Source organism: Microtus ochrogaster (assembly GCF_000317375.1).
Source record: "Microtus ochrogaster isolate Prairie Vole_2 chromosome 14 unlocalized genomic scaffold, MicOch1.0 chr14_random_1, whole genome shotgun sequence".
Lineage (NCBI taxonomy): Eukaryota > Metazoa > Chordata > Mammalia > Rodentia > Cricetidae > Microtus > Microtus ochrogaster.
Window position 1 is genome coordinate 35,948,822 of NW_004949096.1, and position 16,775 is coordinate 35,965,596.

The 16,775-nt window shown below is 45.8% G+C and overlaps 1 protein-coding gene across 6 annotated transcripts in view; it reads right to left on the minus strand.

The window, feature by feature from the left end:
• Positions 1–4,989: 4,989 nt before the first annotated feature.
• The window catches only part of Znf2 (zinc finger protein 2), a 26,987-nt gene continuing 15,201 nt past the window's right edge, over positions 4,990–16,775 (minus strand). The window contains exons 1-5 of one of the 6 annotated variants that reach the window (XM_005364440.3): positions 16,611–16,705; positions 11,133–11,181; positions 10,618–10,744; positions 7,563–7,685; positions 4,990–7,064 (exon numbers count right to left, since the gene is read on the minus strand). In XM_005364440.3, coding sequence (XP_005364497.1) covers positions 6,070–7,064; positions 7,563–7,685; positions 10,618–10,744; positions 11,133–11,165 — 1,278 coding nt within the window. In that variant the 5' untranslated portion in view covers positions 11,166–11,181; positions 16,611–16,705 and the 3' untranslated portion in view covers positions 4,990–6,069. Of the gene's footprint in view, positions 7,065–7,562; positions 7,686–10,617; positions 10,745–11,132; positions 11,501–16,610; positions 16,714–16,775 lie in introns of those variants that run through there. The other 5 variants (XM_013352747.2, XM_026787748.1, XM_026787747.1 and 2 more) reach the window with 5 other exon arrangements.

Sequence of the window (16,775 nt, forward strand, 5' to 3'; positions counted from 1 at the left end):
CAGCCACACAGCCACACAGCCACACAGCCAGCCAATCACACAGCCAGCCAGTCACACAGCCATACAGCCACCCATGGAGTAAGATGGAAAGCAAGATATATAGACTGGCTGGCTGGGTGGCTATGTGACTGGGCGACTGTGAGGCTGAGTGGCTGAGTGGCTGCCCCTGGTGTCCTCTCCTCCCTTTCTCACTCACCCTCCTCATTTATTCTCTCTGCCTGCCAGCCGCACCTGTTTCCCTCTCCTGCCTAGTTATTGGCCATTCAACTCTTTGTTAGACCAATCAGGTGTTTTAGGCAGGCAAAGTAGCACAGCTTCACAGAGTTAAACAAATGCAACATAAAAGAACGCAACACATCTTTACATCCTTAAACAAATACTCCACAGCATAAACAATCATAGCACTTCTTAAACTAATATTCTAATCCCACACACACTGTACCTAGATCCTATTCCTCCCTCCATCACCCTCTCTTCTCCTTCTCCCTCCTAAACTGTCTCCCTTCTTACTCTACTGTCCTTGTGTGTGCCCCACTGCATTTGATTGCTGTTGCCTCCATGAGTGTGGCTGGTGGGGACATTTACTTGAAGAAGGACAACCTTACCACTAAGGACTATGACTTCCCGTCTCCTAGTAACCATTAACTCCTTGTAGCTCCTCTGAGCAGTCGAGGACTTCATGAGCCCTTCCCCCATTCACGATGGAAGGTTGGGGGACCGGCCTTGTGCAGGCAGCCATCAATGCTTTAGAAACCCTTGAGCACATGGCCACTCTAGGCAAGTACTCCACCACTGAGATACATGGACAGACCCTTTCTAACGTTAAAAAAAAAAATGATTCAGAGGCTCAGTAGATTGCCCAGGTTGGCGTTGGACTATTTCTGTAGGGCAGGCTGGTCTTGATCTTATGATCCTCCTACCATTGCTTCCGGGGGAGCTGAGGTCACAAGGTGCCGCTGTACTTGGCTGCAGAGGGTGTCCCCTCTGCTTTTCTGAACCTTTCCACAGGGTACTGTGCTGCGCATGTGTCACCTACCAGGAGGAAGGTCATGCCACTGCAGTGTTTGAATTCTGCTATTGTTCAGTCCTCAGCAGGGACCTTGGGTTCCTGCAACAGAGTCACAGACGCATCCTAGACAAACATATACGTCACTTTCCACTGAGCCTGGTAGATTAAATAGGTAGTCGGGGTGAATAATGTGGTCTACTCAAAAGTGACTGATAAGACAATGTCAACAGCCTGGCTTAGCTGTGTAGAGAAAGGCAAGGATCTCCATGGAGCTGCCCCAGGAATTTGATTGACTGAGACACACTGCCACCTGGTGACTATTATGAGAACTGCATGGAAATCCTTAGGACTTGGAATCCAGGAAACCAAAGCAGAGCCCCAGGAGCCCATTAGTGTGCAGGCAGCTCCAGTTACCCCAATGTTAAACTACTCGTGAGCCTTTACTAGGCTATTGATATTCCTATATTATTATTATCTGAATCAGAGCTCCTGTTTAGAATCCTCTGGCCTCAAACTCACAATGTTGCCCTGGTATCCCAAATGAGAAGAGAGCAGGTGGACCCCGCCGTACCCTGGCTTCTTAATTACTTTTCGAAGCACTTCAGAAATCTCACTGCCTTTTCCAGAGAGTCTTTTCCTAAGATGCAGCGCTTCCTACTTTCTGTTATTGTCCGTCACTTTAGCCTCCTTTCGAGGGATCCCGTGATGGGAGCCATGTAGCATTGTGCTGCGGGCTCTGGATCGGCAAGGTGTTTCTTTCCTTTATTGTTACTAACGGCCCACTGCATGAACACACTGCAATTTGTTTTCTATTATGCTGTGATGGGCATTTGGGCCATTTTCGGTTTGGGTTGCTGTAATGGCGAGCTAATGACACACTTACAGAAATCTTTTTATAAATGTGTTTTTATTTCTCTTGGGCATACACCCACCTGTCAGCATGGGATTGAAGTCATGCATCAGACACCTTTGCCCATGAAGCCATTTTATTGGTCCTCCCTTTTTTTTGGAATTGAATAATGGGGGATAATATCCCAGTACAGACATAGTGGGTGTTCTTCTATCTGTGATCTCACTTTCTGAAATTTCAAATACCATCTGAAAATATTAAATGAAGAATCCCAGAAACAAGCGATTCACGTGTTCCCAGTTGTGCATTGATCTGAGAGGCATGACGAATGACGAACTGTCATGTCCCCCTGCTCCATCCTCCTCGAGAGGAACACGAACCATCTCTTTGTCCTGTATCCACAATGCATACACTACTTCCCCTTAGTCTCTTAGCCACCATAGTTACTGGATTGACTGCCAGAGTATCCCAGCGCTTGCACTTAAGTAATCCTCACTTTTACTCAATGATGGCTCTAGGGGCGAAGATGGCGGCGGAGCGGCAGGACGCACTGAGAGTTCGTGGCGGTGACGGCGCTGAGGAAGACCGGGGACCGGGTCGTTTCTTCCTGGAGTCAGCCGGCTAGGACCTGCAGACAGGAGAGAACAACTCTACATTGCACCATAAGTTGACATTGGACTGTGATCTTTGCAGGACGCATCACACTGGAAAAATAAAATGGAAAACTTGTTCCTTTTATGAGAAAGCCGCCATACTCATGTATGAACGATGCGTAGAAAGTCAAAGCGAGTCAGAGCAAGCCGACTGGAAGAGGAGTTTCCAAAGAGCCACACGGCCTTCAAAATGTTTCTTCTTCAGCTCCAGAAACAAACAAAAAGGAAACCAAAAACTCTTTTTGACCCAGCTGAATTTCACAAAAGGGAAGAGATGGTAACTATGGAGATAGATGTGAGTTTGCTGAGCTCTGTGTGCTTCTGGAGCCAGCAAAATTGCCCAACAAAGCCTTATCCATTTCGTGGATTAGAAAACCAAGGCAACATATTTGAAGTCACACATCTGGAAAGAGCGGGACCAGGATTTCGTGTAGTGTTCATTATACAAAGTAAAAGAATTCTTTATGATATTCCGGGTGTGAGTGTGGACTGTGGCCATGGTCCGTCCCTCAATTTCTTTCTTATTCCCTTTCTATGCACTGGAATATCTTTTTCACTTAAAAGTATCATTATACATTTTATAATGTATTTTTAAAAATGCAGTATTTTTAAAAACAATTTTTATTAGATATTCCATAAATCCTTTCAGACAAGCATTAAATATGTAAACTATTAATAATATCTAAACTATTGCCTTTTTATATAAAAACCTCTGGACTTGGCACTAGGGTTATTTCCAGGAATCCACACGGGAACCCCAGCTAAGGCTCTAAGCAACAGTGAAGAGGATGCCTAAACTGGCCTTCCTCTGTAATCAGATTGGTGACTACCTTAATTGTCATCATAGACCCTTCATCCAGCAACTGATGGAAGCAGATACAGAGATCTCCAGCCAAGCACTGGGCCGAGCTACCAGAGTCCAGTCCAAGAGAGGAAGGAACGATAATATGAGCCACGTGGTTAAGACCATGATGGGGATACCCACAGAAACAACTGACCTCAGCTAGTGAGAGCTCACTGACTCTGCACTAATATAACAGGGGAACCTGTATAGGACCAAATTAGGCCCACTGAATGTGGGGGACAGTTGTGAGGCTTGAACAGTCTGTGTGGCCACTGGCAGTGGTACCAGGATTTACTCCTAGTGCTTGAACTGGCGTCTCGGAGCACACTCTCTTTGGAGGGATACCTTACTCAGTCTAAATATGGGGAGGGGGCCTTGGTCTTGCCTGGAAATGAAGTGTCAGACTTTTGTTGTTGCCACATGGGAAGCCTTATCCTTTCTGAGTGGATGGGGTAGTGGGGTGAGAAGGTGGGGTGGGAGGAAGGGAGGGAGTGGAAATGGGGATAGCTATGTAAAATGAGAAAAGATTGCACGGAAATATTCTTAATTTAAAAAAGAAAGAAAAGATAATGGCTCCGGGGCACAAGATCAAGAATTGACATATGCTAAAGAAAAGTTATAATAATAATGTGCCTACGATAGGGTACTACACGAGGCTTTGTGCTCACGAGAACATCTTGGAACACATCCTGGTAGATGAGGGCAGCTGTATTTGAGAACACGTCATGGGTATGTCTACCAAACACCCACAGATGGATTAAAATGGAACTTTAAAACAGATAAAAACTACACTATGGGTGTAGCTCTATGGCAGAGTGCAAGCTTAACCTTCCAGAGGCCCAGGCTCTGTCCCCACCAGTCCCTGCCAATGTTCCTTCTTCATGGTGATGTGTGGGTCCCAAGTGGTACAGGCTGAATGGACAGACTGCTACACTTCAGAGGAGACACAGGCCTTTGTCTGGAGGCCTCTTTGTTACTGTACCACAGCTTGTGGCGTCTCTTGAGCAATGGAGAAGGAAGAGCTGGGATTGGGAAGCACAGGAATGCTACATGTGGGACTGAGAAACTCATGAGAAAGGAGGTTTGAAAACAGAGACCTTGGTGTTCATTTAGATAAACATTTATTGAACATCTGTGTTTGCAAGGCACTGAGTAAGATTCAGAGACCTGTGAAATCACACTTCCAAGTACTTACAAGCCAGCTGAGAAGACAATTCAGGTATATAAATTATGAGACAAAATTTAAGATCACACAGTAATAAAAACAGTGGAGGAAGACCTGTACTAAAGACCTGGTTTCACTTTGTGCCATCTACGGTGTTACTAATCTGTCTGAACTTCAGTATGCTCAGCTGTGAAATTCAGAAAGGAAAAGGACCTGTTTCTCAGCACAAGGGCCAGCTGATCATGTCCTTGCCTGGATTGTGGTGATTTGAATGTGAATCGTGCCCAAAGCTCATAGGTGTATTTGAATGTTTGGTTTCCCCTTGGTGGAGTGTTTAGAAAGGATTAGGGAGTGTGGCTTTGTTTTTATAAATCTTTTTTTTAAAGATTTATTTATTTACTATGTATAATGTGTTCTGCCTGCATGTATGCCTGCACACCAGAAGAGGGCACCAGATCTCATTAGGCTGTGAGCCACCATGTGGTTGCTAGGAATGAAACTCATGACCTCTGGAAGAACAGCCAATGCTCTTAACCACTAGGCCATCTCTGCAGCCCAGAGTGTGGCTTTGTTCGAGGAGGTGCGTTACTGAGGATGGGCTTTGAATTTTCCAAAGCCCATGCCAAGACCAGTGTGTCTCCCCATCTCTAGGCCGACTACCTGTGGATCAGGTGTAAGCTCTCAGCTACTGCTCCAGCTCCATGCTTACCAATATGTTGCCATGCTCCCTGCCACAGAAATGCCATTTCTCTGGAAATAGAAGCAAGCCCCTAATTAATTAATTAATTAATAATTTTATAGGTTGCTCTGGTCAGCATGACTCCACACAGTAATAGAACAGTAACTAAGACACCTGGCTTCACCTTGTGTCACCCAGAATATATTCCTTAATCTCTTGAACAAACCTCATGGTGCTCATCTGTGAGAGACAGCAAGAGGACTCGTTAGAGGATCAGTCAATCTCGCCCTGCTACAATTCTCTGTGAGTATTTACCCCAGGATAAGCTCTTAATAAGTGTTAGCACTACTGCCAGGAGGACTAAATGCTAGGGCAAAAGACAACAAGGTCTGCAGGCCAAAAAGCTTCACAAGGACTAAAACTATAGAACCTTCTGGAGAAAATGGTGTTTCCCCATAATTGTGACATTGCCCTCCTGTAATAGCCTGCAACTAGTTCAGTGCAGTGACAACGGGCCTATGTTCTCATAGAGTTATGTCTTTGGGCTCCTCTCCTAAGCCATACCCTGTTGCTGACAGTCTCTCTAGCAACCTTCTACAGTGCTGGGGTCGAGGAGCAGGGCCTCATGTATACTAGGCGCTATTCTAGCACTGAGCTACAGCGAGTTCTGCCCATGATTTCGAATCTGGATTCGGGTTTTAGCTTCTGCACTCCACACTAGGTATGTTGATTACTCAGACCCTGTGGAGCAGAGGTGGACAGGACAGCAGCCACAGTAGACAGGAGGAGCAAATGCTGGGTTTGTAGAAGACATGGAGACCTAGCACAATTATGGAAGGCCCTTTGTGTAGCTAATGCTTCTCCTTTGGTCAGTCTGTCCCTTGTTTGGCATAACGCCTCTGATGCACAATAACTGAAGACTTGAAGCTGAATTCTTTCCCACACACACTACACTCAAAGGGTTTCTTCTCCCCTGTGTGAACTCTCTGATGTAGTGTGAGCCTGCACTTCTGGCTGAAGGCCTTCCCACACTCGCTGCACTCATATGGCTTCTCTCCAGTGTGTATCCTCTGGTGCTTTGTGAGAGAAGAACGTTCGAAGAAAGCTTTGCCACACTCATTGCACTGATGGTGTGGCTCCCCGGCATGCGCCTTCTGGTGTCTGTTAAGGGAGGAAACCCCATAGAACGCTCTTCCGCACTCACTGCATTTATATGGTTTCCTCCCAGTGTGGATCAGCTGGTGCCGAGTGAGAATGCTCTTCTGGCTAAAGGCTTTGCCACACTGCTGACATTCGTAGGGACTCTCCCCGGTATGGATTCTCTGGTGGCGAGTAAGGGACGACCTGTCAAAGAAGGCTTTGCCGCACTCGCTGCATTTGAAAGGTTTCTCTCCCGTGTGCACCCGCTGATGCACAGTGAGGGACGACCTGTCAAAGAAGGCTTTGCCGCAGGCGCTGCACTCATAGGGGCTCTCCCCTGTGTGCGACAGCAGATGTCTGCTGAGACTGGTCCTGTGACTGAAGGCCTTCCCACACTCAGGACAGCCATAGGGCTTCTCTCCAGTGTGAGTCCTCTGGTGACGGAGGAGTGACGAATGGTCACAGAAGGTCTTCCCGCAGTCGCTGCATTCCTGGTCTTGGTGTTTAGCGAGGGCTTTCCTGGATGGGGCTGGCCTTCGCCGCAAGCTTCTGTTCAAGGAAAGACGTTTCTTGCAAGTCTCTGCTGCAGGACTTCCCTTTGCTGGTTCCAACCCACCTGCTAGTGTCTGAACTTCCAGTTTAGTGCACAGAGGACTTTGCCTTCTACGGCTCTCTCTCGGGGTTCCTGCTGAAGCATCTAGGATCTCAGGCTTAGGCTCCCCGTCTGCAACAAAGAGAAAACTCAGATGCAGTTTCTTTTCTGGACTCGGAGACAATGACAGAAGAGAGGGGCGCTATGACAGATGGAACACTTGGTCACAGGGCATCACTTCCCGGAGAGCTTACACTCTGGGAGAACCTACGGCTGGGGAGTAAAGCAGGATGCAGGGAAGGAACGTGGAAACAGACTTCTCAGAGAACAGGAGAACGGCTCTGGGAGTGGGGCCGATAGCTTCAATAGGGTAGGCTGAGCAGAGACCTGGGAGACCAATAAAAATATTAGCGGTGTACACAGGCTAGGTGACAGTCCTGAGAAACAAGCTGGTGAATGCAGGTAAGTCCTACTTTAATGTGGAGAAGGGGGAACCAGAGAACGGATGTGCAATAGGAAACAGACACGCAGGCGGACAACTTGAATTTGAGACAAGGATGATCCCTAACATTCGTCCACCCAAGAACAGAAACAAACAAAACTCTGCCCATTCTGTTCAGACTTGGTTACCTAGAGAGACACTGTCTGGCCATTCTTTCTCCTCACATCCATGAAGCCCCTGTGTCCATGGCTCGGCCCTGCTCTTCAACTGAAGAAATGGAAGAATCACGTCAGGTCGAGGAACAGGAAGCCCTGCTCAGGGAGAAAGCATAAGGCAGGAGGCTGCTGGGATGACAATGCTGAACCACTCCAAACTCAATCCTGGCCGCTAAGTGTAGACTCTCAGAAACACAGAATACAGACCAAAGACACCTCTGGGGAAGGTCAGCACTGGGGCTCTTGAACGGGCAAACGCCAGGCACCACAGCAGCCCACAAATGCCACCTCAATTCGTAGGCAGCATAGGGAAGCTTTCCGTCCGGACACTGGCAGGATAGAGGCCTTTGGCTCACGAAATAAGAAGGAAAAAGGAGCATCCTGACTGAAAGAGCATAAGGAGGGAACTCACTGTCATTTTTCTGATCATCCTTAGTATGTTTCCATGGAAACAAGTCGGTTGGGCTCACTGTAGGAAAACGAGTCACCTTTCACACCTCCTGGTGTTATTTCCTACCTTTACTTAATGTTGATACTGGGAGGACCTTACACGTGATTCTGTCAGAGACTGGATAATTGGGGCTGGGGAGATGTCTTACTGGGTGAATCAAGCCTCCAATCTGGGTTCACACCCTAGAACTGACGTGTTAAAGGAGAGAGCCAGCTTTCTCAAGTTGTCCTCCCCCCTTCTCGTGCATGCTATTGCACGTGCATATTCCCCAGGTAAATACAGGAAAACGGAATGCAATGTTATAAGGACTAAGCTGGATAATGAAACACGACTGAGTTATAAACTGAAGGTTTTTTTTTCTGAAGTTCATTTCATGCAGTAAATATAAAACATTAATTTTATTTAGCACAGATATTCTAGAATGGTTTAATGACTATATGATAGCACATTATATGGATAAATAATATAGTAAATCCTAGCTATAGAAATTTTCCTTTTTGTTGTTGCTTTTCATTTTTTAAGACAGGGTTTCTTTGTAGCTTTGGAGCCTGTCCTGAAACTCTCTCTGTAGTCCAGGCTGGCCTGGAACTTACAGGGATTGACCTGCCTCTACCTCTTGAGTACTGGGATTAAAGGCGTGTACCACTACCATCCAGCACATTTTACTATTTTTAATGTTTTGCTATTAACACACAATACTATGGGAACTATCTCCTGGTATGCTGTATGAACCAGCAATCCTTATTACATTCTTTGGGTCAATTTCTAGAGCCACTCATATCTATAGCCAAATGAACAAAATTAGATCCCTCTCTTGGAAACACCTGAGCTTTAACATCCCCGTGGACAGGGTTCTACCTTGGGAGATAGGGAAGGTAGGGATCTTTATTTTTCCTGGGCCTGAGAAGCATCAGTCTGGTGTGTGCTGGTTCTCTTTTGGCAGAGTGACCACACCTATCACTTCCTGTGGGTTATTCTCTTCCAAAGCCTCTGCAAAATCTCGGGATCTTCCTTGATGCCAACTGAACAATCTTTTCAGTTTGGATATTAACTAATTAATATCCCTGATTAAGCTAATACAGAAGGTGCTGATGTGTGCGTGCATGTGTGTGTGTGTGTCCATGTATTAAACTAAAGACCTTACAGATGCTAGAAAATACTCTACCACTTAGCTCCATCCTCAGTCCAATGTTGGCTTTTCAATACAAACCTGCAACATGAATGTGACTGTTACTGGCTTTTGCATCTGTGTGCTCCTGCTTCTAGAGTGGCCAAGACTACAAGTACAAACCACTGTGCTTGTGCTTGGCTTCAGCCTCTTATTCTGGAAGCTTTTGGGAGTTCCTTATTACCTGTATGGACTATGCTTTACTTCATTAAGAGCTGACATGAACAAAAGCTCTTACTTTCCCTGTTGGGGAAGATTATTTTCAGGACTGTGACTTTTGTTTAACTCTGTGAAGCTGTGTGTCTAAAACATCTGATGGTTTAATAAAGAGCTGAACGGTCAATAGCAAGGCAAGGGGCTGGCAGACAGAGTGTATAAATAGAAGGAGAAATGAGGAAGTGGAGAAGCAAGAGAACAAGGAGAGGAGGACATCAGGAGCTAGCCACCCAGGCAGTCATGCAGTAGGAAGGAAAGTAAGATGCACAGAAGTAAGGAAAAGATAAAATCCCAGAGGCAGAAAGTAGTTGGGATGATTTAAGTTAAGGAAAGCTGGCAAGAAACAAGCCAAGCTAAGGCCGGGCATTCATAACTAAGAATAAGCCTCTGTGTGTGATTTATGTGGGAGCTTGGTGGTGGGTACCTTAAAAATCCAAGAGTGAAATTCGCACATCAAACTTGTCAAATAAGTCTGATTACAAAGTGCCCTTTATAGGTATCTAAGGTTGTCATTAAGACAAACATTCAAGGGGGCTGGAGAGATGCCTCAGTGGTTAAGAGCGTTGCCTGCTCTTCCAAAGGTCCCGAGTTCAATTCCCAGTAACCACATGGTGGGTCACAACCATCTGTAATGAAGTCTGGTGCCCTCTTCTGGCCTGGAGGCAGAATACTGTATACATAATAAATAAATAAATATTAAAAAAAAAAAAGACAAACATTCAAAATCAAGCACATCTCTGATGACCTTTTCTTTTCCACAGGGGCACTTCTTTGTCCTCCTCCGTCTTCCATGAAGTGATTGATATCTCCTCTCACCAAGATGGCTCCTGTCTACCTGATGGAACTGAGTCATCACCAGTTGGCGTGCCAGGAGACCCGGACACATTACCTCTTCTGCTGCCTGCCTCTGGGGAGCCAGATCCCTACCCACAACACACGTGCTCTGCCCTGTCCTACAGACTGCCTTGTTAGGTGGAAGCAAGCTGCTGAACAAGGAGACCTGTGGTTTCCCAGTGCCGTTAACAACAGGGCAGTCCAGCTGACCAGGGCTGGGGTCACCAGCTAAACACCTAAAGCCACCTCCTTTGGCCCTTTCGTCTGTCAGGTGGTTCTGAACTCAGGTGGGGGTCAAAGAGGTGGCAATCCCCTGCCCTTGTGACCCACACGTTTTGGGACAAGTTCTGACTCCTTACCCAGTGAGATGATGTTCTCATAGTTTTCCAGCATCACAGCCTTGTAGAGCGCCCTCTGCACAGGAAGCAGATGCCTCCACTCTTCATCTGTGAAAGTCACAGCCACATCCTCAAATGTCACCAATGGCTGCAAACACAACCACACTCCCTTACAAGCCTTGCCTTCCTGGTTTATTTCGTCTCTTCTGGGGCAGGCTCTGGGTGTTTTATAGCACACCATGGACTCCAGCCTAACCCAACACTCCTCGGCATCCAGGGACTGACTCTCAGCCCACAACTGGCTGCCAGAGGCACAGTTAGGACAGAACCACTGATGCTGGACTCCTCCAGGCAGCCCTGCTCTGTCAGCTTTTGGGAAGCTAGTGGGCTCAAAGTGCTAAAGGTCATCTTACCTTGGAGCCCTTTATTGGCTTAGGGGTGGAGGGTAGTAAAGGAAGACACTCAGGATAAAGAAAGAAGTGCCTACATTTTGGAAACTAATAACAGTATTTCAGAAATAGAAATGTCCACCTCACCTGGCATCTAGTAGGTGGAGACACAGCAGCCATTCCCTCCTATGGTGTCCTGCGAGGGAAGAACAGGATTCTAGTGAAGAAATAGTGTGGAAGGAGAGAGGTATTGAAGGACCAGTCCTGGGGTCTACTGACCCATGTGGCAAGGCCTCTCCACGTATCAGTGAGAGACGTAGCCACCTTCATTCCCACCACCATCATAAGAACACTCCATGTTCCTTTCAGAGTTAGAGCAAAAGCCATGAATATCGAAAGCACAGCAGTGTCTGTTGTGCCATTATCTTCACGGCAGAGCTCTGTTCCCAGGAGTCAGAGCACAGTAAGAGTTAATGAGCTTAAACCATAAACAACTTTACAAATGACCAAGGAAACCTAGGCAGGAGCCAGGAGGCAGACACCAAATCAGAGACTGTAGAAGAGACTCATCACTGGCTTGCTCAGCTACTTTCTTTTTTTTATTATTGGTATTTATTGAGCTCTACATTTTTCTTTGCTCCCCTCCCTGCTTCTCCCCTCTCCCCTACAACCCTCCCTCAAGGTCCCCATGCTCCCAATTTACTCAGGAGATCTTGTCTTTTTCTACTTTCTACCTCCCATGTCGATTAGATCTATGCAAGTCTCTGTTAGTGTCCTCATTGTTGTCTAAATTCTTGGGATTGTGGTTTGTAGGCTGATTTTCTTTGCTTTATGTTTAAAAACCACCTGTGAGTGAGTACATGTGATAACTGTCTTTCTGTGTCTGGGTTACTTTTCTCTCTCCATCCATTTTTCTGCAAAATTCAAGATGTCATTATTTTTTTTCCTGCTGTGTAGTATTCCATTGTGTAAATGTACCGCACTTTTCTTATCCATTCTTCAGTCGAGGGACATTTAGGTTGTTTCCAGGTTCTGTCTATGACAAACAAAGCTGCTATGAACTTAGTTGAGCACATGTCCTTGTGGCACGATTGAGCATCCTTTGGATATATGCCCAAAAGTGGTATTACTGGGTCTTGAGGAAGGTTGTTTCCTAATTTTCTGAGAAATCACCACACTGACATCCAAAGGGGTTGTACCAGCTTGCATTCCCACCAGCAATGCAGAAGTGTTCCCTTTTCCCCACAACCTCTCCAGCATAAGTTGTCATCAGTGTTTTTGATCTTGGCCATTCTTACAGGTTTAAGATGGAATCTCAGAATTGTTTTGATTTGCATTTCTCTGATGACTAAGGATGGTGAGAATTTCCTTAAGTGTCTTTCAGCCATTTTAGATTCCTCTGTTGAGGGTTCTCTGTTTAGGTCTGTATCCCATTTTTTTTTATTGGATTATGTGTTCTTTTGGTGTCCAATTTGAATTCTTTGTATATTTTGGAGATCAGACCTCTGTCTGATGTGGAGTTGGTGAAGATCTTTTCCCATTCTCTATGCTGCTGTTTTGTCTTGTTGACCATGTCCTTTAATTTACAGAAGCTTTTCAGTTCCAGGAGGTCCCATTTATTAATTGTTTCTCTGTGTCTGTGCTGCTGGAGTTCTATTTAGGAAGTGGTCTCCTGTGCCAATGCGTTCAAGTGTACTTCTTACTTTTTCTTCTATAAGTTTCAGTGTGGCTGGCTTTATGTTGAGATCTTTGATCCATTTGGCCTTGAGTTTTGTGCATAGTGATAGATATGGGTCTATTTTCATTCTTCTACATTTTGATATCCAGTTATGTCAGCACCACTTGTTAAATATGCTTTCTTTTTTCCATTTGATATTTTTTGCTTCTTTATCAAAAATCAGGTGTTCAAAGAAGTGTGGATTGATATCCGGGTCTTCTATTCAATTCCATTGGTCTTCCTGTCTGTTCTTATGCCAGTACCAGGATGTTTTCAGTACTGTAGCTCTGTAGTAGAGTTTGAAATCAGGGATTGTGATGCCTCCAGAAGTTCTTTTATTGTACAGGATTGTTTTGGCTATCCTGAGTTTTTTGCTTTTCCTCGACTACTTTCTTATACAGCCCAGATATACTGTCCCAGGGATGGCAATATCCACAGTGGGCTAGGCCCTCCTGTATGAATGGGCAATTAAGAAAATGCCCCTTACTCTGGGCGATGGCACATGCCTTTAATCCCATCACTTGAGAGTCTGGGGCAAGCAGATCTCTATGAGTTTGCAGAGTTCAAGGCCAGCCTGGGCTACATAGTGAGTTCCAGGACAGCAAGGCAACAGAGAGGAAACCCTGTTTCGAAGAGAGACAGAGAAAGAAAGAAACAGAGAGAGAGAGAGAGAGAGAGAGAGAGAGAGAGAATAGAATACAGCCCCACATAAACATGCTCATGGTTATCACACAGGCTGATGGTGGGAATTCAATTGAGATTCTCTTTTCCCAAGTATGTCTAAGTTTGTATCCAGTTGAGAAAAATTTGGCAGAAATGATCTTGTATGAAAAGACGACATTCTTCTTAGTGAACATGAATTTTAAAGTGTCAGGACAACATACAAGTGATGAGTCAAGAAGATATCAGGAGATACTGAAGTAGCTTCCGGGACCAGGGAACAGAGGTACCAGGAGACAGAACAATGGATGTAGCTCACTTTAGTGGTGAAACACTGGTGCTCACAGTGTTTCTAGATGAAGTGAGTTCCAGTTCCCACACACTGCAGCTTTACTTATCCTTGAGTTTCCAGGAGACTTACTGTCTTCTAACTTCCTCTGCATAAGTTAGCTAAATGCATCTCACCTTCTCACAATGCAGAGTCTAAGTTTGTATCTGGTACGGATCCGCACTTAAGGTGGACTGCTGCAAGTTCAGGGTCAGTCAAGACTACTACTGAGTTCAAGGCTGGTCCAAGCTATACAGGAAACACCACCTCAATTGTTTCCCCTAAAAAAAGTTTAACAATAACAGCGAAAGCAAGCAATTAAGGAACTCCTGGTGGGTGGAGAGACAGTACGTGTGCTTCAGGGAAGGAGGAGAAAATGTGCATCTGTGGCTCACTGAGCACGTTATTGCAGTCACTATCTCACTGCTCCTTGTGACTCAAGCATTTACCTTATCAGCACTGATTTAGTACCAACCACATCAAGCACAAACCCTGCAGACCTTTTCCCTGACCTCCAGGGGCAACAGCTTTATACACAGAATAAATAAACAAAGTAACATTTACTACAGGATGGCGCCTAAAAGAGAGATGCAGGGCAGGCTGGCAGGGCTTTGAGGAGGCTCCCCTCGCCCAGGGAAGGACAGAGGGGGAAACCCTGCAGTGCTCTTGGCACAACTAGGATCTGAGGTTCTGATGTGAAGGAGGAGCAACATTATAAACATGGAAAAGCCTGAGTAGAAGTAAGAGGCAGATCCTATCACATAAAGGATTACTACAGATATTAGATAAGAACATGAGCAACGCTGGAGAAAAGATCAGCCTGGAGAAACCAGTAGAGATCAAACTACATCAAAAGGAGCTGGGGGGGGGGTTAAGCATAGTTGTGTCCTCATTGGATATGCACGTTAGAAAGATCATTGTGACCCAAGGACTTTCAAACACAGACACTCTCAGACTGGCCAGTATCCTCTAGGAATTTATTCTAGAAATATGAGAGAAGACTTACAAAGCTTTTAATTAACCATCATCACCAAAACATCATCTTTATTCAAGGTTATCGCTCTCCCAACTTAAGCGGTACACAAATGATCCTATTTAATCTTTAAAAAATGGAACTAAAATTTGAACTCTATTAAGCATTTACAGCAGGACACTTGGTTAAATAATTTATTGCTTAGAGGCTAGACACACAACGAAGCACCATTAAACATCACCCTAACTTGTATTGCTGAGCCCTTGCTCTCATGAGACTCTTGCTAGGTGCTTTTAATAAGGATAATTTACTTCTTCCCTCATATAGAGATAATTTAATTCCACATCAAGAAGAGAGGTACAGTAGGACATCCAGGCTTTGTAAAAGGCTGAGGTAGAATTTGAAAATGTCTGCCTGGAAGGTTTAAATTCTACATTATAATTTACTTTCATTGGAAGTTAGCCACAAAGTTAAGCAGATCTTTAGAATAAAATAGAAAATCCTGTAATACATCCCAATATTTTGGGAAGCTTGATATGCATGACTGAAGTTTCATGGAAAACATAGGTATGGCGACTTACACCTGTAATGCCAGCACTTGGCGGGCTGAGGCGGGAGGACTACAGGCTTATCACTAGGGTAAGCTACAAAACAAGACCGCATCTTAAATGCAACAAAGGTAAACAATCAATCAATCAAACAACAATGTAGCGAGCTGCGTGGTGTCACACCTGATGGAGATGTATAATCAACTCCTGAGATGGCTAAGGCCTGACCTATGCTATGATCAGGCAATGATTATCAGCTGCCTGCATATGCGTGAACCTATGGGCAGTGCCCACCTGGCAGTTCAGGGTTGGCAGCCCATGCCTACTTAAGGGAAAGAGAGACGTTTGCCCAGAGGAGAGAGAAAGGAAGGAAGGAGAGAGGTCAAAGAGAGAGGAGAGAAAGAGAAAGAGAAGGAGAGAGAAAAAAAAGAGAGAGAGGAGAAGGAGAGAGAGGGAGGAGAAGAAAGGGAGGGGGAGAGAGGGAGAGAGAAAGAGAGAGGAAGGAAGAGAGAGAGAGAAAGTGAATAAAGTCCTGGAATAGACTGCAGTGAGAAGAGCTTTGGTGGTCGTGTCATCCTTGAGGGTCGAGGGTGGCCGTGACACAACAACAATAACAGAAAAACCCAGGGGAAAGATCGCTGGTAAACTGCAAGCAACTTGAGTGGTGTAACAGACAGCTGCTCAACACAGGCGTCTAGACAGACGCTGGCTGTCGGTGATTGGTCTTAAGGTGGGAAGTACGACTTTGTGATGGTCCGAATGTTACCTCAAGAATTGTTCCCCCAAATTTTCATTCATGTTGATCTCATTTAAGACCGCACCATACCCTGCTTGGTGGGGTACTTGTCTGGCCTCCGCATTGTTCCTTTACCCTTATTTCCCACTACTCCTTGACAGAGCACTCTCATTAAAATCATCTCAAATCGACCAAAAGCCATCTGGCATTTCCCTTGGGGTTTAATTCACCTCAAATCCGACTTCCTCCACGAACACTCTCGCACCAGGACATTCCTGCGCAGTATGGGGATAGGGAACGAAAGATGCAACATGAGACGTTATCTGGGGGACTGTGAGAGTGGAGCAGACACCCCTAGATTCAGGGTCGGTAACCACCTACATTCCTGAAGCACCCATTACGGAAAGAAGGAACTGGAGGAAGACAGGGCGCAGACAGGGACCTCCAAAGTACAGGACTCTGACACACAGTGGTCATACCCACAAGGACACCTGGAGCTGCCTCTGTGCCCTAAAGAACCTAAGCACACTGGGCGGGACGAATCACAAGCAAGCTAGCCACACCAGGTCACGCCCACGAATCCTCCCCCAAGTCCCTAGGGTTTCCTTCTCTCCGCAGCTGCGTCCATTCGTCGTCTCGATGACCTAGACCCACAGTCCTCACCTTCCGTAAGCGCGCTGGGTACCGGGTAAGGCCACACCGCCTGGGATCAGGAAGGCAGTGCGCCTACATGACGGTCTTCCGCCTATGGGCCCCGAATCAATGCGCCACCTTCGCAGGGACTCCATTTCCCAGAAGTCTCGACAGCCGGCGCCCTCAAGATGACGC